Raw genomic sequence first — 25185 nt, forward strand, 5'->3', positions numbered from 1 at the left:
GAAAAGTTAGGATGTGTGGGTTTTCTAGTTGTCTGTACTTAACGGGTTCAAGGAGCATGTGCAGCATGCATAATGTTTTAATTTCCACTGAGTGGTTCACTCCCTAGATACTGTGCTGGTGTTTGCTTTTCTGCTAAACTCTCCCACATTTTAAATTCTTCCTCTGTTACTCCTCCTGAAGGAACGCTATATACTGTACTGAAGCAAAGGAGACTTTTCTTCAGCTCGCCGGCCTGAACTTTGCACGTAGCATTTCCCAACCTTACTCAAATGAGTGAGTTCTTTTTTCCCCCACTGTCTGTTAACACCTTGCCTCGTGGAAAGGAGCAGGACAGTGAAGGGGAAGTACTCTGAGATGTTGCCTGGTCTTAATAGGGAGTCTGTGAAACTTGGATTTTCACATGTTCTATTTATACCTCTCCTAAATCTGGATGCCACGCAGTCAAGCACTGAAGACCTTGAAGATGGCACGGGAGAGAAGCCAGCAGTGAAGTTTTGTGGGAAGTGCCTGGGGTGTGGTGGGACATTGCAAAACCGGAGCCCTGCGCCCGCGTGTGAAAAATGCAGCTCTTACACGTGCAGCTGTGCCAGACGGGGCCACACAGAAGGCACCCTGTAAATAGAGCGGGCGGTGTGCTCAGCATTTGTTCAGGGAGGGCGGCCCCGGGACAGCTGCCTGAGCCCCTGGGCGCGCTCAGCTCCCTGTCTCACAGTGGTTCAGTTACCTCGCTCGCCTGAGAGATCCTAGTGTTGAGATGCACTTTTCAAACAGGCGTCTAAATGTGAAGCCACCTACTTTATTTGGGTTCAGCTAAATAAGAGATCGACTCTGACAATGGGGGAAAAACTAGCTATTTTTTACTTACTAAAATGGCACACGAGTCTTTGTTTCATGTGAATTCTAACATAAAAGATTGTATACTGTGTACTTCATGGGTGACTTAAAGGAATTTCTGAGACAACATGAAGCAAACTTTGATGTATAATCGAGAATAAGATGCAACTCTACTTGGTGTTTTTGTTTCTCAGTTTCATCATCTATAAAATGAGCTGGTATAAGACGATCATTTACAGCTTTCCCAACCCATGTAGAGCTGTGATATGAGAAGGATCAAATTTAATGTCTTTGCAAAAGACAGCACTACCAAGTAGAGCTGTTAGGTCGTGTCCAGCAGGAGAGTGACTTTAGAAGACAAGGAGTTGTTAGTCACAGCGGACACTCGTTAGTCATATCTGGAATGAGCAGGCTTCTTTGGACTGAATCTCCGGTCTGGGGACGGAACAGTGCTGTTCGGTCTACCGACCAGACCGAAATAAACACCCTTTCTGAACTGACTGCTCCAGAGTGTTAGCTGCCTGGTGGACGTGGCAGCAGCTTCACGGAGCTGCTCTGCTTTCTGTTTCAGAGCAAGTCAGGGTCTCAAATAGCTGAACAGGGGCCAATCATTCTAAGTCAACTGAATTCTTTTTTTTTTGGCTGCACTGGGTCTTTGTTGCTGCATGCGGGCTGTCTCTCTAGTTGCTGTGTGAGAGCTTCTCATTGCAGTGGCTTCTCTTGTTATGGAGCACGGGCCTAGGACTTGTGGGCCTAGTTGCCCTGTAGGATGGGGAGTCTTCCCAGACCAGGGATTGAATCCATGTCCTCTGAATTGGCAGGCGGATTCTTAACTACTGGACCACCAGGAAAGCCTGAAGTCAACTTCATTATCTGTCACCTTTTCTTTCTCCTTTTGCTTGTTTATACTCCCAGCATCTTATTGATGATCTGTGCATTGCCTTGTTGTCTGACTTAAAGGTTTGGTGTCTTAAATTCTGAAACAGGTCAGACACTCGACCATTTGGCTACCCTGACAATAGGAGTGACATCCTGACTCAGAAATATTTCAAAGCAACATGACTGGTAGCGATGCTGGTTCCTCAGACCTGCCATAGTGTACCTAACATTGGTATTTCATTTGGCCTCATTCACTTTTGTAAGTGGCCAGGTAATTTGGCCTGCGCTAACTGGAAGCAGCAGTAATATTCCTGGTTAAACCTGGTGCAGGTTTTTGACTGGCACAAAAGAAACTTTGTAACGGACAGATACATGATAAACTAAGAGAGTGACTTTACTGGTAAATCATTGTTGGAAAACTGTACTTGCTATCATTAGTAACTTAAAATCAATTCAAGCAGAGCTGTAACTATGGTTTCCTCCTTTTTCCCATAAGATGTATTTAGCAAGTAGTTGATGGTAGAAATCTGAAATGTGTCATGCTGAAGGGATTGGGAGCAACATCCAGTCCTATCATGGGGATAGGGGTGCAGTTCAGGAAGAAGGAGGAGGCCTGGACTTGTAGAGTCATTTCAAGGAAGACATTTATTGAGCAGACACGCACACAGTTTACTGTATCATATAAGTTGCTGGAGACTTTAAGAGACATGAGACATCTCCCCTCCCCTCCAGGGGCTCAGCAGCTTTTAGAAAGTGACAGATGTGTTTGGACTTTTCTGTGCCTGTCTTCTTAGGGACGAGCTACTCATTACCTCCTGGAGAAAGCCCATCAACATATCATCAATAGTGCTGTGGTCTTAATCACAGTTTCCACCTCCTTAGTGAGATAGGTATGAACTGTGAAGGTTTTTCCTTCCTCCCAACGCTTAACCAGCACGGTGGTATTGATGGTTAGTGCTGAGTGGAGAGAGAGAGACTGATCCCAACGTGTCTTCTTTCTCTGCTGCCTTTTCCTTTGACAGAACAGCACCAGCTTCTTTCTGAAGGGGACACTATTTCTTTGCAGGGATTTGGTGCCAGGGTATAGAGAAGCCATTTAAGAGAGGCACTAAAAAGAGGAGTGATAAAAGAGTACTGATTGCCACAAAGAGGCCTCACTAAGAACTACCCTTTTGTGGAGAGAACTTGGGCGAGAAACACCTGGGAGAAAGAAGCCGATGTCAGGTCTCAGGTTCTGGGTGAGACTTTTCCCCCAAAGAGGAGATGACACTGGTTTCACTCTCTGCACTTGGAAGGATGATTTGGGTTTTCTCCTTCTATTCCTAAACGGGACTGAGAACTTAAGAATAACATCAAACCCAGTGAGACTGGTCAGTTTGTGAGGCTTGGCCTCTGAGGGGCAACGAGGACAGACTTTTGTCTCTTGCCGGCTTTCATTCAGAAAGAGCTGGTTGGAGAGACAAGCTACAAGGGAGGGAGAGGGGTTTTAGGTTTCCTCGCGCTGAGGAGGGAGGGCAGAGCGGAAGACACATCCGGGCCTGTGCATTGTGCTTGGAGGCTCTCCGCACGTCACTGGAGGTGGAAGATGGAGGAATCTTCTGAGGGGGTCCTGTGCTGCTGGTGGTCCTCTCAGCCTGCTGGGCGCTGGTCGCTCCTGGGGTCAGGCCTGATCAGTGATATTACTGACCTTGGCCCAGGCGGGAAACGTGTTGAGGTTGAAGAGGCTTATTCCCCAGGTATTGATGGCCACCATCACTGTCACCAGGCCAATGACATTGACCCCCAGGCCAGCTTTCACCTGCAGGACACAACAGCAGGGCGCACAGCCCGCGGTCACTGTGAGCAGACAGCACAAGTGCCCCGGTGCCCCCCGCCTGAGCCTGTCCTGACCTGACCCCAGCCCCCCTGCACGGCCCTGACTTGCTCCCCTCACTGCCCCCTGGTTCTCTGGTGGTGCCTCTTGGCGGGCACAGGCCTGTAGAGGACAGGTGGACAGGAAGGACTTGGGGCTGGGAGATGGCCGTTGGCATCGTCTCTCCTTTTGTAGCACTCACACTACTGCACGGAGGCCTGGGAGGTACGTGCTTGGGACGCCAGCTCTCGGCACGTTAAGTTGCACTAAGACAGCTGCATGACTGGGAAATGTGTTCACTGAGATCAAACAGAGCTCACGAGAGCAGAAGCCTCTCAGCCTTCACACGTGAGGGCCTCCTAGGAGAGCCTGTATTCTGTGACTGCTGCGTTTTCCCCACAAGGGACAGCTCAAGGAAGTAGTGTCCTTGGGTTCACCTGGGCAAAGGTCAGCCGCCTCCACTCAGCCCTTCTGCAGAAAGGCGACGGTCGGCGCCCTGGCTGGTGGCACGGGGCCTTTGCTGCTTTCTCCTGAGGGAATGCCACCTCTGCGGCTCTGACGGCTTTGTTTCTGTCATGGCGCCGACACACCCAGGCGGAAGGGGGACGTGGGGGAGGAAGGATGCCAGAGCCAGGGCCATCTGGGAAAGTGTACACTAGGGAGGGCTGGCATCCTAGCGGGTGACGACCCGAGTGCGCAGGGTGTCCCCACAAGTCCACTGACCGGGACTGAGCCGGGCAGGCTGCGAGGGAAAAGTGAATGTGAGGAAGTGGTTGATGACTCAGTGAGTCGCCCTTCTGCCTTCTGGCCCAAGCGCTGTCCTTATGAATCATCCCGACCCCCCGAGCCTTTCAGCATGGAGAACTGCCCACGTTTCCCAGCAGGTGAGAGGAGGCAGGTTCTAAAGGAGCTAAGTGAAGGTCATTTAGAGCTGGGAGGTCACACAGAGCATCTGGGCTGAACCTGCTCACTTAGCAGATGACGGAAGTGAAGTCTTGAGTCAGTGCCCAGGCTGGGGCTAGAACCCAGGACCGGCTCACTGCTCGTCATTTGGTGCCTTTGAAAATGACTGACTCTCGTCCCTTGATTCCAGGGTGAAGGCTGGGGGTGAGTGGCAGGAGCACACGGCAGAGGGAGCAGGATCGGGGGTGCAGGGGGAGGCCGAGGGGACAGGAGCATCGTCGTGGAGCTCGGCAGGAGCGCATGGGGCTGTGCAGTAAGATCTGGGGGGCGGGGACAGAGGGGCGGCTGTGACCCCGTTCCCGAGGTAACTCTGATGACTCAGATGGGCAGTATGAGAGCAGAGAGGATCTGAGTATCTGCTCCCAGCCTGAAGCTCTTTCTTCCTTTTCTCTGTTTGATATTTACAGGCTGCCGAGATCTAGTTTGGATTGGAGTGAAAAACTAGCCCCCAGCAAGGGAGGATGGACCATTTCAGTCAGCCAGGCCCAGGTACCTGTATGAGGGTTTCCTCCCTCCCCAACCTTGTCAGCCCTGGGAGTCGAGAAGCATAGCCGTGAGCATAGGCTGAGGGGTGGAGGGTGGCCCCACACTAAAACCAGCCACAAAGTGTCCCCTCCAAGCCGTGTTTCGTGAGCCTCGCTGAAAACTAAGAAATGAGCTGTGGGTGCTTCATTTTACAGTTGTTGCTTCGGGGGTTTCTTGGTTGGGGAGAGGGTTGGACAGAGAGAAGGATCTTGTTCTGACTAAGTATCTTTCACCCTCAGTTCACACAGTGTCTCACACTTAACCTATGAATAAGCCAGCAACTCTGGGCCAACATCCCCATGGTTCAGTGCAGGAACTGAGCAAAGACTAGAACAAGACTCTCAGCTTCCAGAGTGCGTCACACCCCAGGTCGGTCCCAGCCTTTTCTGTCTACGTTCCCACTCTTTTCCCAGATTAGGACTGGGGAGAGCACATGATTGCTATTCTTGGTGCTTATGGACCAAAGAAAAACCTTTTACCAGGACCATTCTTTCTGCCACCCTGGGGCTGAGCTATGACAGATCAGGGGTACTGCTTGTAAAATAATAAACTGTAGAAGGCTAGTCATCCCTGTCTTCATGGCAGGTTGGCCTGGTGGGAAGAGGCCACCCACGACTCACCATATCTTTAATCTGGCAGTGCCCATAGCTGAAGACGATGGCGTTGGGGGGATTGCCCACTGGCAGCATCACTGCAAAGGAGATGCACATGGTGACTGGGATCAGGGTGTAGAGTGGATTTATTTGCAGCGTCTCAGACTAGGAAAAGAGAGAATTCACAGAATCATTAGCATGGAGGTTAGACTTGCATTTGCCGTGCTTACCATCACGAGTGTGCCTAAATGATGGCTGGCTGCCAGCTGCCCTTGACTGGATACCACGTGTGAGGGACAGTTAAACCATGCCCTCAAAAGCACGTAGTCCCAGGCTCCTTGGATGGGCCCCTGCTGCTCACTCACTCCCCATGGAAACATGGACTCCAAGTTGCCTTCCTACTAGAAGGGATGTTTTGTTTCTTGGTGCTGGTCTAAGGGAGTAGTTTTAAAATTTGATGCTTCAGCTGAGAAATTCTTCCAACACAAATCTCATGAATAAGTTGCATTGACTGAGGTAGACATCTCTCGCTCTTGGGGTGCAGAACTAAGGTTTTTGTTTTTGTTTTTCCTAGGTAAGATAACTGCCTTATGTGGGACTTGAACCTGTGGTCTTACCCTCAATGGTACCAAGTTTTAAGTGCATTCCTGCATTCACGCAGGCGGGCTGATGAGAGGGAGAAGTTGGAGGGAGACGTCTGAGCAGTGAGCAGAGAGTGGCTGACTGGGAGAAGTTTGGGGCTGATAAAGTAGGAGGATATTATCTTGTTGGCAGTGAGGAAGAGCCTTCATCTTACAGGTTCCACCTCACAGGATGGGATGGAGGCAGCGTTGTGTTTGATGGATCACCTCTTGGGCTGCTTAGCCAGGCTGAGATCTGCCAGTGGCTCCACCCCCACCATCCCACTGCGCAAACACCTACTCCATTAATCACAAATTGTTCTGAGACCCAGGAATGAGCCTGACATTGCTCATAATTCTCAGAATCTCCTGGACAGAGAAGCTGGGTGGAGGCGGTGATGACAGAGCTGTGGTTTTGGTCTCTGCAGCTGAGAGTACTTCTGGGAGCACTTTTTGTCTCCATTTTCTGTAGCTATTTCTCCCGCCCTCCTGTTACGTCTCATCCCTGGAGAAGGGAAAGGCTACTCACTCCAGTATTCTGGCCTGGAGAATTCCATGGACTGTATAGTCCATGGGGTCGCAAAGAGTCGGACACGACTGAGCGACTTTCACTTCACTTTCACAGGAGAGAAAGATTGACGGCACTCGTGGGGTTTTAGAATCCTAGGGCTTTACGGTTATCTTGTCCATTCTTGTTTCCATTCAGAACTGCCCCTAAACTAAGCCTAGACTTTTGGGAAGGGGTTTCTAGAGCTCTTGCTTTTATTATCTACCTACTTATCAGTTACTGGATGTCTGGGAGCCCTGTTCTACTCACCAGACTGCACACGATGGGCAGGAAGATGGTGATGGTGGCTGGGTTGCTCACAAACTCTGTGACAATGGACACCAGGATGCATGCCAGCAGGGTGACAGCCCATGGTGGAAGGCTGCTCAGAGACAGCATCTGCTGCCCGATCCACGAGGAGAGGCCAGAGGTCTGCAGGGAGACAAGGCGATGCAGTGAGGAGAGAGCGGCACTCTCAGCCTCCAGAAGGTCGGGGATGGTGGGGGCTGGAAGGGACCACCAGGAGCCATCTAATTTGCCTCCCTATTTTTAGGCAGGCTGGATCCACAGGCATTCCTGTTTTGTTTTGTTTTTATGATTAAGTCACTTCATAGCTCAGCAAATTATTATTATTTTTTAATATTTATTTATTTGGCTGTGCTGGGTCTTAGTTACAGCATGCGGGATCTAGTTCCCTAACCAAGGATCAAACCTGAGCCCCCTGCACTGGGAGTGTGGAGTCTTAGCCACTGGACCACAAGGGTCTCAGCAAATTCTTTTTTTTTTTTTATTGGTTGCACATTTAGTCTTAGAGCCGCCTGGTCAGTTGTTGTCACAGGGCACGGAGAGCCTCCACTTGCTGTGATCCTCCTCGGCGCTGTGACAACTCAGCAGGGATTGGAGGCCTTTGCGGGTGGTGGGCCGCTCAGCTTCAAACCTGTTACTCTTTCTCCAGCCTCTGACAGTGTCATGCTGTCCGTTCAATCAACAATGCCCTTTGCACAGGTTGCCAAGTGTAATCCTTATTCCTGCTTTTGAAATCTATCTCTATTATCACCCATGAAAAGGAACAAATTATCACCATGTTTGGATAGTAACTTTCTTCTGGTCTTTGGGGCCTGAGTAGGCAGGGCTGGACATTAGAAATTTTACGTGAGTAATGAGGGAGAGAGAAATTATAGGTCTGTCTCCATGTCGTGGCGAAGGGGCCACCTCACTAGCCTGGAAATGGTCATTCAGCCTCAGCCTGTGTTAGGTTCAGGTCTCATTACGGCTGACATCAGGATCTACCATCTGCCCGTACTTCTTGTCAATATGAAATAAAGTCTTGAACCTTTTCCATTAGCAACACCTATACACATCAACTCAAATAAACCAATATTTCCACTTGGAGTAATTCACTTGGTTGGAAGATGTTCATCTGCCAGTGATGAGGGCTCTCCCCATCCCCTAAAAATGAAGGGCACAATTGAGTTTATGTTCTTAAAAAACCCCAGGTTGCCGTATGCACTTTCCAGCTCTCCCACCCTCCCTCCTCTCCCTTCTCTAGTTGACATGCTCTGACTTTTCCTGTTCACCCTCCAGACTGCAAATGCAATAAAGTAATGAGGACTAGGGCAAGAAACAGAGACATTTTATGATTCCTCAAACTGCGGGCCCTACTCATGTTCTGCTATTAAGGACGGCCTCACTATGTTGTCTGCAGGCCACCCTTTCTCCTCTTCTCCAAGTTCATCAAAAGCTCATTTCATCTCCATAGCACCCAGGCCACTTCATGGCACGCTCATAGACAACTGATAACCCAAGGGCCGCAGAATTCTCTCATGTAGCCATTTTTACCTTGAGACACTTCCTTCTTTTTTCTCTCCACTGACTGACAGCTATAAATGCAATATGTGAGGACCACCTCAGTTAATGGTGGGTGCAGTGCCTCGAACCTCTGTAATTGCTATTGCTTGTGACACATAAAACTCTGCTCATGAGAAAAGACAGAGGAGGCAGAGAAGTTAGCTGAGTGGAAGCAGTGTGTTTTATAAAGAAATGGAGTATTATTTATCATGTTATCCAACAGTACTTGTAAGTAAAGTGAAATAATGGAAATTTTTTCTTCAGAAGAACTAGCTTATACTATAATTTAAAATAAACTGATAAATTAGACTGTAAAGTTAGGGGGGAAAACACAATAAAGGAAACTTTAATTTTTTAAACCCTTGGTATGAAAACATTTTTATTGAATTTTCCTCACTAATGTTAAGACTCTGAAATTATTTTCGATTCAGGAGGAATCACACATACTGTACCTAAATTATATTATTAAAGTAGTAGAGTGAGTAGGTTTTATAGCCATACCAACTGTACACGTACAATTTTGGTTAAAAAAAAAAATCTTGCCAGGCTGGGCTCAGTGGCCAAAACTAACCACTGAAATTCAACAAGGATAAATATGATACTATGGACTTGGAATCAAATATTGAAAGCATATATACAGAACTGATTGAAGGATTTGAAGCTTAATAATGGCTAACAACGAAAAGAATGAAGGCTATTAGTTGACTGTGGTTTCAGTGTAAACATTGACATGAGTGCCAACAAAGCCTTGTAAAAGCTTCTGTAAAATACAGGACGGGGCTTGAGTTATTATTAATAACTGCTCTAGTCTGCAGTAGACTGACCACCCCCGGACTGTCTTTGATCAAAGGCAAGGTGTAGTGAGTCCTAAGGAGAGAGATCAGTGTGGTCAGGGGTCACTACTCCTATGAAGAATGGTTAAAGGAACTGGGGAGTTTTAGTTAGAAGAAAACATGATCTAGGGGAACATAAGTGTCTGTATTGTTTTAATAATTATTACTGAGGAGAGGGTTCCTGAGAAGAAAACCAGACCAAAGAGTGGAAGACATCCAGAAGACTTTAACTGAAAGTCAAGAGTGACTTCTCTGCTGGCTGTGCAGGGCTGGCCTCATCACCCGAGGTGTCCTGGAGGGAAGAAGTCTCTCCTGGGTGGGCTAGGGGACCCCATGTCCTCCATGGTTCCTTCCAAGTGGAGGACCCTGGGACCTGATTACTGATGCAGATAGCATTGAGGCCCAGACAATGGGCAGTCAAAACTGAGCCACGTTTAGAATGGGTTAATGTGTTAAACATACAGAGAAGACAAAGGAAGAAAACAGTGAGAACCTTAACCTGATTATTAATGGTTGTTACTTTAGGAAAGGGTTAGGAAAATCAACTCTTTCCCACCAGCCCCCTTTAAAAGATCTCATCCCAAATCCTCCCACGCAGGAAATCAGGGGGCATCTATACCCACTTTAGCATCATTCTCCACAGGGCCTCAGGATAGGCATACAGACTAACTGAGGGATCAGTCTGGGGCATCTCTGGGCCCTTATACCTGTCACCACTGTCAGATCCCCAGACGAGATGGCTACAAAGTCCAGTACTTCTCTTGCCTGCAGTGGTGTGGGCCCATACATGAGGTGTGAATGCCTGTGTGCCAGGACTCAGCTCCCAGTGGTGCCATTTAGACATTCTGGGTAGGACATGATGTCCATTCCTGGCTTCCCTTCCCAGCGACTTGGGTGGACATTCACCTCTTAGCACCTTTGGATCTTCCCTCCCAGAACCATAAGGACTCATTATGTAAAGCCAGTGGCTTTACATAATTTACATAATGAAAAAACACTTGGCCCAATAAGACGACTCAAGGGTTACCTTGCTGCCAGAAGCCAGAGCGTAGCCTCCTCCCACCAGAATTACGATCTCCCAGGGCATGGTCTTCTGGAAGTCCTTCCACGTGATGATGGGCTCCATGCCCAGCGAGGGCCCCCGGTCCTCCCCTAGATCACAGGGAGACAGGCGGAGCCAGATGAACCCTCCTGGTGTGATTCGTGGAGACAGGGGTCTCGTTGATGAACGAGAGGATACTCTGCTACGCCGGGAGGAGTCAGAAGGGCTATGGTAAGGCTCCTTCCAGAAATTCTGAACTTAGACCATTATTTGACTGGAGCCAGCCCCGACTCTTCCCTTGAACTCCTCTCACCATCTCTCTTTTTCCCGAAGCAAGGCTTCTTCGCTGGAATCAGGAAGAGGAGGAAGCCAAGGAAGACAGAGACCGTGGCATCGGTGCGATAGCCCTTCCTGCCAGAGACAAGCAGAGCTGGGGAGGAGAGTCAGGAGGCCCAGGGGTCACACCGGGCCCAGGACAGCCTGTCTGCACGTGGTGCCTTTCTAGGGCACCTAGTCTAGTGGGGACCTCAGCCTTCCTTCTGGCCAGCTGCTGCCATGCCATCCACTGGTGGATTTAATGTCTGGAGGGAGGGCCTGGCTAGGGTAGATGTCTTAGTGTGAATTTATGGACCTGTTGGAAGGAGTGAGCAGGAGTTATTTTAGACAGAGGAGAAGAGAAAAGGGGGCGTTCTCTTTCCTGGAAGGGGCACAAGCTGGCACTGAGAGCTTGTGGCCTGTGGCCCTGGCCCTCGGGAATATGGGGGGGGGGGGAGGCGGACACCCCTCGGCCACTGTGACCATAGCCTTTACAGGTGGTGTTTTACTCTACATTTTCCCCTTTAAACTCTCGAAACAAGCACTTAAGTAACAAGACCAAGGTCATGTGGATGGTAAGTGGCAACTCCTGACCCCAACCCTGGAGGCAGACTCCAAAGACTGTTTTCTTCTTGAGTCTGCACTGCAACTTCTCTAAGAAAGACGAATTTTTAAGAGGACAGAGTCCTTCCTGGGTTCCTGACTATCCCTAAGAGTCTAGGAAGGGACCCTGGTAGGTACTGCCTGAAGAGTTCGGGTGAGGGGGTCATTCACAGAGACGGTATCATTTACTTTTCAAAGAAGGAATCCCAACCAGGAACAAAGCCAGGCTCCCGAGTAAACCACAGCACAGTCATCAGGATGAAGAAGAATCCAGTCACCATTTCCGGGTAGCTAGAAGAGAAAACAGGAAGACCTCCTCCAGGAACTGGGATGTTTCACCTGGCCTCCTCACTTTGCTTCGGGATGCTCTTGCGATCAGGGGTCCAGAACTGGAGACCTGAGACGCAGCTTCTGCTCAACCACTTGGAATACAGCAACAGGGAAGCGTGGTCCCTAGGGCCTGGGCCAGCTTGTCTTTGGCATTAAATAGCACCTCTATTTGTACCTGAGGAAAACTCCCCCAGCTCAGGAGGCCACCGAGAACAAGGCTGCTTCTGTGCACACTTTACCTGCTGTGATTTTCTCTTGGGGAAAGAGAGAGGGTGAAGGACTGATTCTTACGTAATGGCTCCCAGCTTTTCATATTCCTCTTGGATCCTCTTCTCTGATAACTCCTCCCTTTTGGTCCTCTTCTTCTTACTCAGAGAGCAGGTCTCTTTAAAACTGAGAAGGGAAGAATAAGCAGAGGAATGAAGGCTGCTTCTGAGAGCAAGTGGAGAGCAAGTTATAAGCAAACACTAAACTACTGACTGGCTGTGACAGTTCTTCTCTCCCCTCACTCTGCCTATCATGTGTCTTCGTCTGCCAAGTTAACACAGCCTCTCAGCAGCCTTCTCCCCAGCTTCCTGGGTGAATCTCTGGTATATAAATGTGAAGTCATGTCTCATGGACTTGCGTGAGGGTATTTATGTGGGGTTGTTTCTACACACTCATCTTTCCCCCACTCCCACTTGGTTTTTTAATTTAGCTAATTAATTAGGCTGCACCGTGTGGCTTGTGGGATCCTGTTTGATTCCGAACTAGAATTGAACCTGTGCCCCCTGCATTGGAAGCACAGTGTCTTAGCCACTGGACTGCCAGGGAAGTCCTTACACACTCACCCTTTACCTAAGTGAGAATCATTGTGATGTGGCATATGTATGTAGATGCTTATATATTTATTTTTTTGCAAGCACACATAGAAGTGTGTGTGTGTGTGTGTGTATCTGTCTAGAGACAGGGTTGTTTGGGGTGAACGGGGTGTTAGTTTTCAATTAGCAATACTGGGAGCATGGAAGTATGCAGTTGTCATTGATTTGATGATTGTCTCGAGTTATTTTTTTAAAAAGCTCAGCTTAGAGAACATTCCCTGAGCAATGGGAAAGTTGGGTTCCCTGGACTAATACCAAAACATCAGGTATATCTTTCCTTTATGTGTTTGAAACTGATCAAATTTGGAGTAAGCATCAGTAATGGAAAACTGGCTAAGTAGATTAGTATTAGAAATATTATTACAAGAGGAATGTCTAATGTTATTTTGAGTGATATGAGCATATTTCATACAACTATTAAGTATAAATCAGTCACGTCTATAAAACTAAGCCTAAGGCAACTTCTACTTGGAGTCATTTCCTTAGAAATTAGTTCAAATTACTCTCCATGAAACTACATTAACTACTCTCCAATTCAGACTTTTTATGAATCCAGCCCTTCCTCTAACCAGTCAGTTGACCTTAAGAACATTACACTGTAGAGCTCATAGAGAAGTGCAGAGTCCACGTGTGTTTGGAGTATCTAGAAACACGATGCCTGAGTCCTCATCTGCTTCACTGCCTTCTCCCCTGGCATCCTTGATGGTTACTTGGCAGCTCGCAGTAGAGTCTCACCCCCAGGGCTTGAGCCATGGCCCTGGATGGATGGGAGAGCCTTGCTCTCAGGGTCCTAGGACTCACTTGCAGCCCAGGAACAGCCAGTGCATCCAAAACCAGCTGACCACCAGCATGATGAGGGAGATGGGGAAGCTGAAGAGGAACCAGGTGCCAAAGTTGACCACTTCTGCAGCTGGATACTGGCTGGAAGGGAAAGAACCAGGACAGTGGTTAGAAAAGGGTGGATTTCCATGTAGTATTTTGGGGGGTAATAAGCTAAATAGTCCTTAGGAGACATAAAGCAGAGTTAACAGTACAGCTAATGATAAAAGTATGATAATACATTATCAAGAAGTCACTTGACATCTGCAGCTGTCCTGAGCCCAGCCAAGAATTATGAAATGTGCTAAAATGGCATCCAAGCAACCAAAATTGATATCATGGAAGTGTATACACGTTGCACTCAGGAGAATCACTCAGATCTGTTTGCTTCTTAATTTATGTAAAGATTCTGATAAATTTACCACCCAAGATATAGACTAAAAGAATTTGAATTGGCCCAGAAACTAAATCAGAAGGGCAGAAACTCAGAGCTTGGGCAGGGTACTATGGTGTGAAGAGCTCAGATCCTGGGGAATTAGGTCTTAAACTTTGATCTATCCTTCTTCCTCCCATCTCCTTCCTCATTTTCTTCCATTTTCCTTCATTCTCTCCCTGCTCGAGATCCCATCCCCTCTTGTTTCCTCAGTGCCATCACTGTCAGTCATCCCCTCTCCCTAGTCTTTAATTATTTCTTATCTGGATCATTCCTATCAGCGCTGGAATGTCTTTCATCTTCAGAGCCCTTTCTTGACCCTGCTTTGTTGTTCAGTTGCCCAGTCGTAACTCTTTGTGACCCCATGGACTGCAACACGCCGGGCTTCCTTGTCCTTCACCACCTCCCAGAGCTTGCTCAAACTCATGTCCACTGAGTCGGTGATGCCATCAAACCATCTCATCCTCTGTCGTCCCCTTCTCCTTCTGCCTTCAATCTTTCCCAGCATCAGGGTCTTTTCCAATGAGTTGGCTCTTCACATCAGGTGGCCAGAGTATTGGAGCTTCAGCTTCAGCATCAATCCTTCCAGTGAATATTCAGGATTGATTTCCTTTAGGATGGACTGGTTTGATCTCCTTGCTGTCCAAGGGACTCTCAAGAGTCTTCTCCAACACCACAGTTCAAAAGCATCAATTCTACAGTGCTCAGCTTTCTTTATAGTCTAACTCTCACATCCACACATGACCACTGGAAAACCAGAGCTTTGATGATACGGACCTTTGTCAGCAAAGTAATGTCTCTCTCTAGGTTTGTCATTGCTTTTCTTTCAAGGAGCAAGCGTCTTAATTTCATAGCTGCAGTCACCGTCTGCAGTGATTTTGGAGTCCAAGAAAATAAAGTCTGTGACTATTTCCATTGTTTCCCCATTTATTTGCGATGCTTTATCCTCCCTTTATTATCACCCCATCTCTCCTCTTCCCTTCACGGCCAACTCTGCATTTCCTCATTTCCACCTTACTCCTCAAACTACTGAAATTTGGCTTCTTTTCAGGTCACTTGACCAAATTGTTCTCGCCTAGGTCACCAGTAATCTCCATATCATCAAATTTAATGGATACATTTTTGTCCTTACTTTGCCTGGTCATTCAACAACTTTAAACAATATGGACCACGTTTTTCCCTTGGGTAGAACGACACTAGATTTTCCTCTTCTCTGTCTGATACTGTTTTATTCTCTTTTCTAGTCTACTTTAAATGTTTTTCTAAAAAAAATATTTACTTATTTATTATTTGGCTGTGTTGGGTCTTAGTTGCAGCACGGGGGATCTCTCAATGCGGTGCCTGTACTCTTGAGCTGTGGTGTGTGGGCTTCATTGCTCTGCGGCATGTGGGATATTAGATGTCCGACCAGAGGTAGAACCTATGTCCCCTGCATTGCAAGGCAGAGTCTTAACCACTGGACTAACAGGGAAGTCCCTAAATGTTTGGGCTTAATGTTTATGCCCCTGATCTCCTTATTCTGTGTGTTCTTCCCGAGTAATCTCTGTCACTCTTAGGGCTTCAGCTTCTATATGCAAGTCACTAGGACCAGCTACCATCTACTTTGTGGGGCCCAGAGCAAAAGGCAAACGTAGGGCTGCTTGTTCACTGACAGTAGGACATTAAACCCCACATGAGGGCCTTGTGAGCCTGGTGGCCTGGGGATGGCACAGGTGGCCTCTGACTCCACATCTGTGTCTTTAGCCTGAAAATGCCTCTTGAGATTCAGGGACGTGTCCACCCGGACATGTCCACTTCTCTATCAGCATTTCCTCATCTTTACCCTCATGTAGGTCAAGGGCAGCTCTGTTTCCCCAGCTGCTGAAGCCCCGACTCAGACAATGAATCCAGGGCTTCCCCTCTCTCAGGCTTTTCCTAATCTGACCTCAGAAGCTCGCTCAGATCAGGCCATTTCTCCTCCCACTGTTATCCAGGCTGCCATCAGCTCTGTCTTGGGCGCTGGCAGCAGCAGCCTGGATTGTCTTCCTGCCTTTTCCTTCCCAAATTCCACTGTCCATTAAAAAAATCCAGAATGTGTTTTCAAAACTGTAAATGTGATCACCTCACTCACTGCCTATAATTCTTCAACGGCTTCTCCCAGCCTTTTCGGATGAATTTCCAGTTCCTTCATGGGCCTTGTGAGGCCCTGGGTGGTCTGTGCATCCACCTCCCTGGCCTCCTTTCTCCCTCTGCCATTGCCTTTATTTTCTCTGCTTTCTTGCCTCTGAGCCTCGTACACTGTTTTGTCTGGAAGATCTCCCTTTGTCTAGTTTACTCCAGCTCAGGCTCCAGGTCTCTACTTTCATCATCACCTCTTTGGGGAGGCATTTCCTCCCTCTAGATGGATGCCCCCCAGCCGCCCCCAGCCACCCTTGCAGAATCCCACCCTTCTCATCACATTTGACTGTAATGACTTAATCCTTTCTCTGGCCCTTTGTATAGAAGCTGCTCTGATTCCATTTTCTGCCATATCCTTAGCATCCCGGTCTGTTGCTGACATGCTATGGTTTGTAAATACTTGTTGACCAAATAGATTACTTACTTGTTGAAGTGCTCCAAGAAGATGAGGCTGGTGGAGGTGCCGATGATGGTGGTCAGACCCCCGATGGTGGCGGCATAGGAGATGCTCAGAGAAAGGCACTTGCAGATCATCTGGTCATGCTGGGACTTGTACTTTCTTTTGAGCTCCTGGTTCCTGGAGCTGGGGGTCAGGACTGGTGGCTTTGCCTACCAAAGGAAAGTCAGTGAACTTCTCCATTTCAGCTTGGGCTTCTGGCCCACAAAGCATGCAAGATCATTGTGCAGCGGAAATGTTTTGAGCTTGGGTGTCAGATGGGTCCCAGTCCCAGTACTATTCTTGACCTGCTTGGGCAGCCCCATCTGGACTATAGTTTCTTCTGTAAAATGGGGAAAATCCAGTTCCTCAGCCAGGTTGTTGTAAAGAGTAAATAGAAAGTACTTGGAACCCTTCCTGGCATTTAACAAATGGTAAGCTATTAATATTGCTATTTTTGTTGTTACAAATATTAACAGTTATGTTTTTTACTTGAATTCCAGTAAAACTGACTGCTCTCTACTTCATGTTTAAATACCAAATGGAAGATGGTTATTCTCTGTGGAGTTACAATACCGTCCTGGTTCAGAAATGACTAAAAAAGAAGCTTTGCATTATAGAAAGAGTCCAGCTTTCACTGGACAGAGAGTCAAAGTGTGTTTCTCTCCTCCCTTCTTTCTCACTTTTTCCTTCTTGCCTATTGACTTTTCCTCCCCTCTTTCTCCTCCCCCTCAATTTGCATAGAAATCTCAGCCTTGCCCTGGTCCAGTCAGGCCCTGAGTGGTCCATGTGATGGCCTTTCAGGGTCAGAGGTTTCTGACTTCCGATCTCAGCTCTGGGCTTAAGAAGCCAGTGCCTCTCTGTCCTGCCAGGCCCATGAGACTAGGAGTAGCCTGGTACAAATGTCACCAGGCCAGGCCATGGGGAGACCAGGGGGCAGAGGCCACCCTGCCACAGTTCTCAAAGCCCATAACCTCTGCCCCATCTTTCTACGAGGGCCCAGAAAAGGTTGGAGCTTTCCACATTCTCCTGAAACAGTCCTTGATTATAAGAGCTGGAGAAGACCTCAGAGAGTCTCTGATCCAGTGGTTTTCCATGATCCTTTCTCCTAATGGAAACTGATGTGGACCTCCAATAGAGGAAAAAAATATGGCATTTAATGAGCATATATCGATGTTTTAACTGAGAGTGCATTGGCATCAAGGTTCTCCTCTTACTAGCTCCAAAGCCTTGGGTACATCTCTTTGCATCTCAGTTCAAAGTTGCTCTCTCATTGAGCCAAGACTAGAGAGCAAATGCCTGGCACAGTGCTTGGTATTTAATAAACGATGGTGTTTATTTATGATTATACAGATGCTACATAATTGAGATGATTTTGATGAACACAAAAACTTGAAATCTAGGGTTATAAGTAAGAGTTGCAGTGTGATGCCAGCTTCCACATCTGTTTTACTTCTGCATTTTGTTTCAGTGATAAAAGTTCCAGGAAAATCAGGGAACAGAAAAGCAGTTGCCTTAAAAATCTCAGGATACGTGAACACAATATTTGCAGTGCCCCCAAAGCACCTTTGAGGAGTAGTGTGAACACCTCTGATCTAGACTGAGCCTCAGTTTTAAAGCTGATGGGACTGGGGCTCGGGCAGTGGGATAACTTGCCGAAGTCAGCAGCGAGTGGGATGCCTTGCCTCCACGGCACACGCAGACCTCACAGCCACACAGGTGGCTGAAGTGGCCTGTGACAGCCCGCCTGCCTGACGCCCTCACAGCTGCAGGAACAATGCCCCCTGGGAGCTCGGGTGCTTCATGAAGGAAACAGGGTCAGGAGGTACCGTTCCATTACCTGGGGTGGGTGCTGCTCCCTGCCTGGGAGGTTTGCTGTTTTGGCAGAACTGGTGACTGTGGGCACACCATTCAGCTTCTGTCGGGACAAAGACCATCACACCATCAGGAGGAGGATGTGGGGTCTGGAGAAGCCACTGGAAAACCCCGGGGGGGGGGGTCACGCCTCTGTCTCCCCTCCCTGGGGACTTGGGGAGCAGAGAGGATGAACAGAGGGTAGAGAGCCACCCCCACTCTGCCTGCCTCCTTTCACAGGTTCCTGTCCAGCTGGACCAAGCACCCCATTTGAAGAAGCTTTTGAAATTTGGAAAAACATGGCTCTGTCCTTAGAGAAGAGCTTGACTTTCTAGAACTCCATTAGCTCATGAAGAGCCCTTCATTTTAACACAGAGAAAATGAGAAAGAAAATGCACACAACCAAGTCCACAGTTTGGACCAATCAAGGCCCATCCATTGGGACTGAGGTGAGAAGTGATGTAAAACCAACCCCAGGGGAAGGGGCAATGCTGAGCAGTGTGTGGGCAACTTGACTTTCACCTATAAACCATCCCCTTTTGTAGTACAATTTTTCTAAATGAACCCCTCCTGAAAGGAGTCCTAAGGGTGAATCCGTGGATGGCTGAATATTGGGTTTCTGTGAGGAAAAGTTAGCTTGTCCCTTTGTGAAGCTAAGCCCAGAAACCAGGCCTGGGCTTCAGAAATGCCCGAAGCCTCACGTGTCCAGGCTCAGGTGAGCACCTCTCTGCCCTCACATCTGAGAAGGCCACTGGCTCTCGACAAGCTGCCAGGCATCTCTGTCTCTGAGTTACCTTTTTTTTTGTATAATTATTTTTTTCTTTTTTTGGCTGCACCATGCAGCTTGCAGGATCTCTGTTCCCCAAGAAGGGATCAAACCTGCACCCCTTACAGTGAAAAGGCGGCATCTTAACCACTGGACCGCCAGGGAAGGCCCCATGAGTTATCTTGAGGGTCTTTTAAGTATCTCAAAGCACAGGAGAAAACCAAGGCCATACCTTGTTCTGCATCAGGGAACTGAAGTCTGCATTTGACGTGCTGGAAGAGAACAAAGGAGGTGGGAAAAACAGCAGTGGCCCAGACTGGCTGAGGTGGGGATCCTCCCCACATTGATGTTTGGTATAAAGGACCCTTCTAGACTCGGGTGTTCTTGGCTACAAAGAAGACGAATCTCACCTTCGAGAGATGTGGTAAGGATTTGAGGGGACAGGGGTCAGGGGGTTACCTTTGAAGGGAGACCGAGACTCCTAATAACAGCTAACATGGAGCTGAGCACTCAAGAATGGATTCCAATCCTCATGACCTTGTTAATCTCACAGCAAATCTGTGGGGCAGGTACTGTTACCTACATTTACAGAGTAGGAATCTAGGCAGAGGGAGGTTACTAGCTTCCCTGGGGGGCCTGGGTGCTAAGTGGTAGTGCCAGAGAGGAACCTGTCTGCCTGCCTGGAGAGCCTGGGCCCCCGGACCGCGGTCTCACTGGCTGACCATCTAGAAGGAGAAGCGTGAAATGCTTCTCTAAGGCGAACAGGAGCAGGGAGGGCCAGGGCCACGGGTGGTGAAAGGCACAGGAGAGCAAGAAGGCGGGGGCGAGTTTCTCAGCAGCAGCTGCACCCCCCAGGGTGGGAGTCACCGTGGGTCCCTCCCACCCCAGCCGCCCTCCAGCTCTGCCTTGGGGAGAGAGGAAGGTGGGGATTTAACACCAGCCTTACCGACTCCCACTCAGCACTAAAGGCATGTTTCTGGTCTGTCTTAGCTCTGAGGACAGTGGGTCCCGTGAGCTCAGCCACTGGGAAAGCCAGTGAGGTGGTGGACGCATGCAGGACATGGGGCTCTGCGGTTGTCACCCACCTCCAGGCTCTATCACGAGTTGATGGAGCTCAGGGGGAAGTGTTCATTGGAGGGAGTTGTCAGCCTGGGGGGAGTATTGTGATATTTCCCTGTCTTCCTCCCCAGATCGGTGAGGATGCTGGTGAGGAACCCCTCAGACTGCCATCCTGTCTGGCAGTCTGGCAACCCCCTCCCTGCATCCCTCTGCTCCACTGCTGCTGAGAGAATCCAGGGACACCCTGAGCTTCGGCTTTGGAGTTTGGGACGTGTGTTTTCATCTGGAAAAGAAACAAGGGCGAGAGGCCAATGGGCGCTGCCCAGGAGGCCAGAGTGAGGGGGAACAGACCCCCTGCACCAGGAGCAGCTAGAGCTTTCGGTGTCCAGCGGATCTTGTCGGGGGGGAGGCCCCCAGGGAAGGTGGCTGGGCCACTGCTCAGCGTGAAAATGCTCCACCAAAGAGGCAGAGGCAACCCCAGATGGAAGGGCGTGGGGAGTGAGCCACCAGAACACAGAACCAAGGTGGCCAAGTAATTCTCCAAGAGCACCTCATGCCACTGGGCCGTGTGCAGAGGTGGCCTCCAAGGGACACTCTGAAGACGCTGAAGGGAAATGCCCGATGTGGGAAAGGGTAGGGACCTGAGTCCCTGGGCACTGACCGCACTCTCCAATACTTCCAGCCAAGGCCCTCTGTGCTCCTGTATCTTTCCTGCTCCCTATAGCCGCTGTCCTGACCCTGGGGAAGTCAGAAGTAGCAGAGAGGGTTGGTGAGGGGAGGGGAAGGCAGAGGAAGACTGAGAGAAAAAGCCAGCTGTCTCCCCCGCTCACGGTCACCTCTCATCCTGCAGACCTGGGCTGACCGGGGGTGAGTGTGAGCACGAGAGAGTGTGGGGAGAAGCTTCAAATGAGAGAGTGAAGTTTTGACACGAGCCTGGACTAGATGGCGGAATATCTGAAAATGAGATTGGTCTAATATCTGGAAGGAGCTGTGGGATTTGCCTGAGACATCATCAAGGGTGGGGAGGCAAGGCCAGTGTATTATGATCGGAGACAGTGGTGGGAGGAGGGGCCCCCTGCATCTGTTTCTCCAGATAGTGCTGGTCTCACTCACTGTGAGTCCCCCCCCCGCTTTTTTTTATGAAAAGAGCAAATTGCACAACGGAGCTCTAGTACAGATCCAACTTTTAAAATGTCCTATTCATCACAGTCTTCCTTGAAGACCACATATTGATATCAGATGTTCAAAAGAAATCAGCTGTTCATGAATCTGCCTCACATGAGTGTTTGAGACCAGATTTCCCCTTTTCTAAAAAAGCTTGTTTTCATCATCCCATGGCTCTCTCACCAACTGTCCTGTTATCCCCTACGTGCCACTTAATTTTTCCTTGCCATATCTAACAAGACCAAATCTTGTAAGACCAAAATCTTACCAAAACTAGTAAGACCGTATCTAATACCTATGAATTACTTTGTGGTCCTCTAAGAGGCTCCAGCAATATCCAATATGCAAGATGTTTTTCACCAATAGAGTTTTAAAATATTCTCCCAAGAGGGACATCAATTTAGAGGAAATTCTGCTTGGGAAATGTATGTACAGTCTGTATATCCTGTCAGGTTCAGCGTAGTCTTTCCCCCTCTTCCCTCAGCCCTGCAGTACCCAGTTTTGAAGGGAGTTGCCCTTGGGGTCTTGGGCAGTGTCTCCCGGGCAGAGAGGGAATTGGGCGGGGGTAAGGTGGTGGTGTGGTGAGCTGTGAGTGTGGCCCACCCAGCTGAAAGGGTGGTTCCTGGGGGGACTCTTTCCTGACCTCTGGGATGGACCTGGAGGGGACAGTCATACTCACTCTTCATTGACGAAGATGAGTTCCAGGGGAGGTTGGCTGTTGTTTACATCGAGATCTACAGCAGCAAAGGAAAGCAGAAAGTTAGACATGGAGTCCGGACTTGGTCCTGAAGGGCAGGGGCTCCAGGCTGGGGCTGGACTAGGGGGACCCAGGGGCATGCAGGCTCCCGCTGGGCCTGGTGCCTGGCGGTTCCCCTTCCCTCCGCTCTGAGGGCGTGGTGGGACTCAGGGACACAGAAAAAAGCCTGGGGTCCTGGGCTAATCCTTGAGCATCTGGGGGCAGGGAGCAGCAGAGGCTGCTGGAAGCGGGGCAAGAAGGAACAGCTGGGAATGGGGGTCCCAGGGAACCTCTGGATGAGCAGGGCTGGAGGTTAGGGGATAAAGGGCAGGGGAGGGGGGCGTCAGAAGACGAGGGGAGGGAAGCTGGCGGGGGGGGGCGGTGGGAGCAGGTGCCGAGCTGGGCGGTGTCACTGGAGGAGGGGTGGAGGAGCAAGGGGGAGATGAACTCCAGCAAACTGTACTGATGGGCTCGGCCTCTTCGGCGCTGGAGGTGCCGGCCGCGAGCTGCTCCTCCTCGGCACTGACCAGCTCCTGCAGCACGGCCTCCACGATGGGCATGACCATGGCAGTGGTGGACGTGTTGGAGAGCCACATGGACAGCAGCGTGGTGCAGCACATGAAGCAGAGCAGCAGCCTGGAAGGCAGGGCGGGGTTCGGGGTGGGGGGGCATGCCCACCTCCCCAGGCCCCACCTCTGACCTCACGGGGCTCCCTCAGGGCCTGCTACCAACCCACCAGTGCAGGCGTTTATCCAGAGTATTGGGGTTTTATGTCATACTTGGTACTCCCAGGGCTTGGCACAGAGTCAACATTAAAGATGTGAAGATGTGTTGAATGAATGAAGCACACTTCATGGGCTAGTGTGGCCTTGGCATTCCCCCCTACCACCCACCAAAAAAAGCCCTTACTTAAGCAAAGAGCTTTGGTCATAGGGTCACAGGGCATGGACTTAACTGATTCCTCATCTCTCTGTGGAGAGAGCTTGGTGACGTTACCTTGGTGATGATGTGTGTTTCTTTGTGTGGGTATAAAGGAATTCTTTTTTGCCCCTTGCAGCCAGCAAACCTCTGAATACCTTCATATTCCTTGCTTTGCAGCCATGTCACCATAGTTATTAGCGACCGAATAGAGATGAATGGATGGAGCTCATGGTTCCACCCACTACTTGTTCCACTACTAACATGTTGAAAGCTTAGCCCTCAAAGGCCCCAGTGTTCAATTTCACTGTGTGCACTTTTTCAAGCTGGTGTCTTAAAGAGTTGAGGCTTGGAAAAAGGCTAACAAAGATAACATTCAAGTTCTCCTTGACTTTGAAAACATGCACTGTGTGTACAGATATAGTTCTCATTTCCATAAGAGAAGTCAACATAAAAACCTCCCATGTGGATCACCTTAGGTGGGATCACCGACTGTGCAGTTTGGGGCCAGCATGTCTGTCCTATGGATCAAGACTGGGTAGGTGCCAGAGCCCCAATGAAGCCTCTGTTTAGGCTGATGGCGACAAGAGTTTGTCTGATTTGGGCCCTCACCAGCAAACAGAGGGCCTCACAGGGGTGGAAGGTGCGGCGAACAGAGATGAGTGGAAACACAATGGGATAAAAATTCTCGAAGATGGTATTCAGGGGTTTTAAAGAGCTGCAGGGTCCGAATATCATGTTGGGAAGTGCCAAGCTGTGTCCAGCAGGTCGAGTGTGGGGGTACAATATTAGGTTATTATTGAGTGAGGGGGTATTACTGAGAATACCCCCCTGCCTTTAATGCTGTGAATTAAAGCTGTGGTTAAGTGAGAGACGGGAACATCTTCTGAATTATAACCTGTATTCATCTAATGACTAATGTTGAAAATGAATACCGTAATATTTATTTATGCTCTGTCGGATTCCCAAAGGAGCCAGGGAAAAAGGGTTGCAAGAAAGTTGTAAGCTAGAAGGAGGTGAGGAAAGTATTCCAAAGGGAAGGGCAGGGTTATTATCCAACAGAGTGGGAGTGAGTTCACACAACACCATCAATTCTGACCTCCTACACATTCCCAAGTACCCCTCCTGACAGCAAAGAGAGAAGAGGAGACAGCTGAGGGGCTGCAGATCGGGTCAGGTGCCACGTCTGACAGGCCTGTGGTCTGAACCAGTGACAACACGAACTCAGGGCAGATGGCAGGAAACTGCCACGCCTCCTTAAATGACAGAGGAGACACCACTGCTTCATCCAGCCTGTTACCTGATACACCAGAAAGAAGGTTGGGAAACAGCTCACGTTGGTCCATCTTGTTTTACTGAACGAGCCGCTTAGATGTTGTAACCTGCTGCACCGGGAGTCTAGGTTACTCGGGTTATTTAGATTTTGACCGTAAAGGACACTAACGTCTCCGTTCCAAGGTCACAGTCCCTCTCCCTGGAGGGAGAGGAGGGAGCCTCAGGGCCCCGGTGTCCTCCCATCCCTTCTGGTAGAAAACCTCAGGTGGACATCCCCCTGACTGTCCGGGGGCCCAGTGGGCGCTGGGGAGGCGCGCCCAGTGTGACTCACATGCCCGGCTTGGCTCCAGCCATGAGGACCATGCGCAGAGCAATGCGCTTGTGCAGGTTCCGCTTCTCCACGGCCGCCGCCACGCAGATGACGCCCACCAGCAGCAGCGTGGTGTTCTTGAAGTACTCGCCCGCCACCTGCGGAGGCCAGGCTGGGTCACCCCGGCCCGACCCACGCCCAGCCCCCATCCGGCTAAACTCACTGTCAACCACAGGCTGGCAGGCAAGAAGCAGGGAGACGAGGTTTATTTAAATAGCTAGCTATGGTGTGTATTACATATATGGGCTTCTCTGCTGGCTCAGTGGTAAAGAATCCACCCGGCGATTCAGGAGACCAGGGTTTGATCCTCAGGGTCGGGAAGAACCCGTGGAGTGGGAAATGACAACCCACTCCAGTTGTTCTAGCCTGGAGAATTCCATGGACAGAGGAGCCTGGTGGGCTGCAGTCTATGGGTCACAAAAGAGTCAGACGTAACTTAGCAGCTAAATAACAGTATTACACATACATATTCTACTTTGGGCGGGTGCTGTGCTAGCTTTGCTGTCCAGTTGCCAAGTCATGTCCGACTCTTTGCAACCCCATGGACCGCAGC

At 49.4% G+C, this 25185-nt stretch overlaps 1 protein-coding gene across 1 annotated transcript in view; it reads right to left on the reverse strand.

Annotated features, from left to right (window-relative positions):
- Nucleotides 1-2321: 2321 nt before the first annotated feature.
- SLC13A4 (solute carrier family 13 member 4) overlaps nucleotides 2322-25185 on the reverse strand; it is a 39692-nt gene continuing 16828 nt past the window's right edge. Inside the window, exons 3-16 of the mRNA XM_061166543.1 lie at nucleotides 24594-24730; nucleotides 22533-22705; nucleotides 22013-22067; nucleotides 19343-19382; nucleotides 18331-18408; nucleotides 16479-16663; nucleotides 13447-13566; nucleotides 12077-12178; nucleotides 11645-11746; nucleotides 10851-10948; nucleotides 10523-10647; nucleotides 7085-7246; nucleotides 5675-5812; nucleotides 2322-3512 (exon numbers count right to left, since the gene is read on the reverse strand). Coding sequence (XP_061022526.1) covers nucleotides 3375-3512; nucleotides 5675-5812; nucleotides 7085-7246; nucleotides 10523-10647; nucleotides 10851-10948; nucleotides 11645-11746; nucleotides 12077-12178; nucleotides 13447-13566; nucleotides 16479-16663; nucleotides 18331-18408; nucleotides 19343-19382; nucleotides 22013-22067; nucleotides 22533-22705; nucleotides 24594-24730 — 1653 coding nt within the window. The 3' untranslated portion in view covers nucleotides 2322-3374. The remainder of the gene's footprint in view (nucleotides 3513-5674; nucleotides 5813-7084; nucleotides 7247-10522; nucleotides 10648-10850; nucleotides 10949-11644; nucleotides 11747-12076; nucleotides 12179-13446; nucleotides 13567-16478; nucleotides 16664-18330; nucleotides 18409-19342; nucleotides 19383-22012; nucleotides 22068-22532; nucleotides 22706-24593; nucleotides 24731-25185) is intronic.

This window comes from Dama dama, chromosome 18 (genome assembly GCF_033118175.1).
Source record: "Dama dama isolate Ldn47 chromosome 18, ASM3311817v1, whole genome shotgun sequence".
Classification (NCBI taxonomy): domain Eukaryota; kingdom Metazoa; phylum Chordata; class Mammalia; order Artiodactyla; family Cervidae; genus Dama; species Dama dama.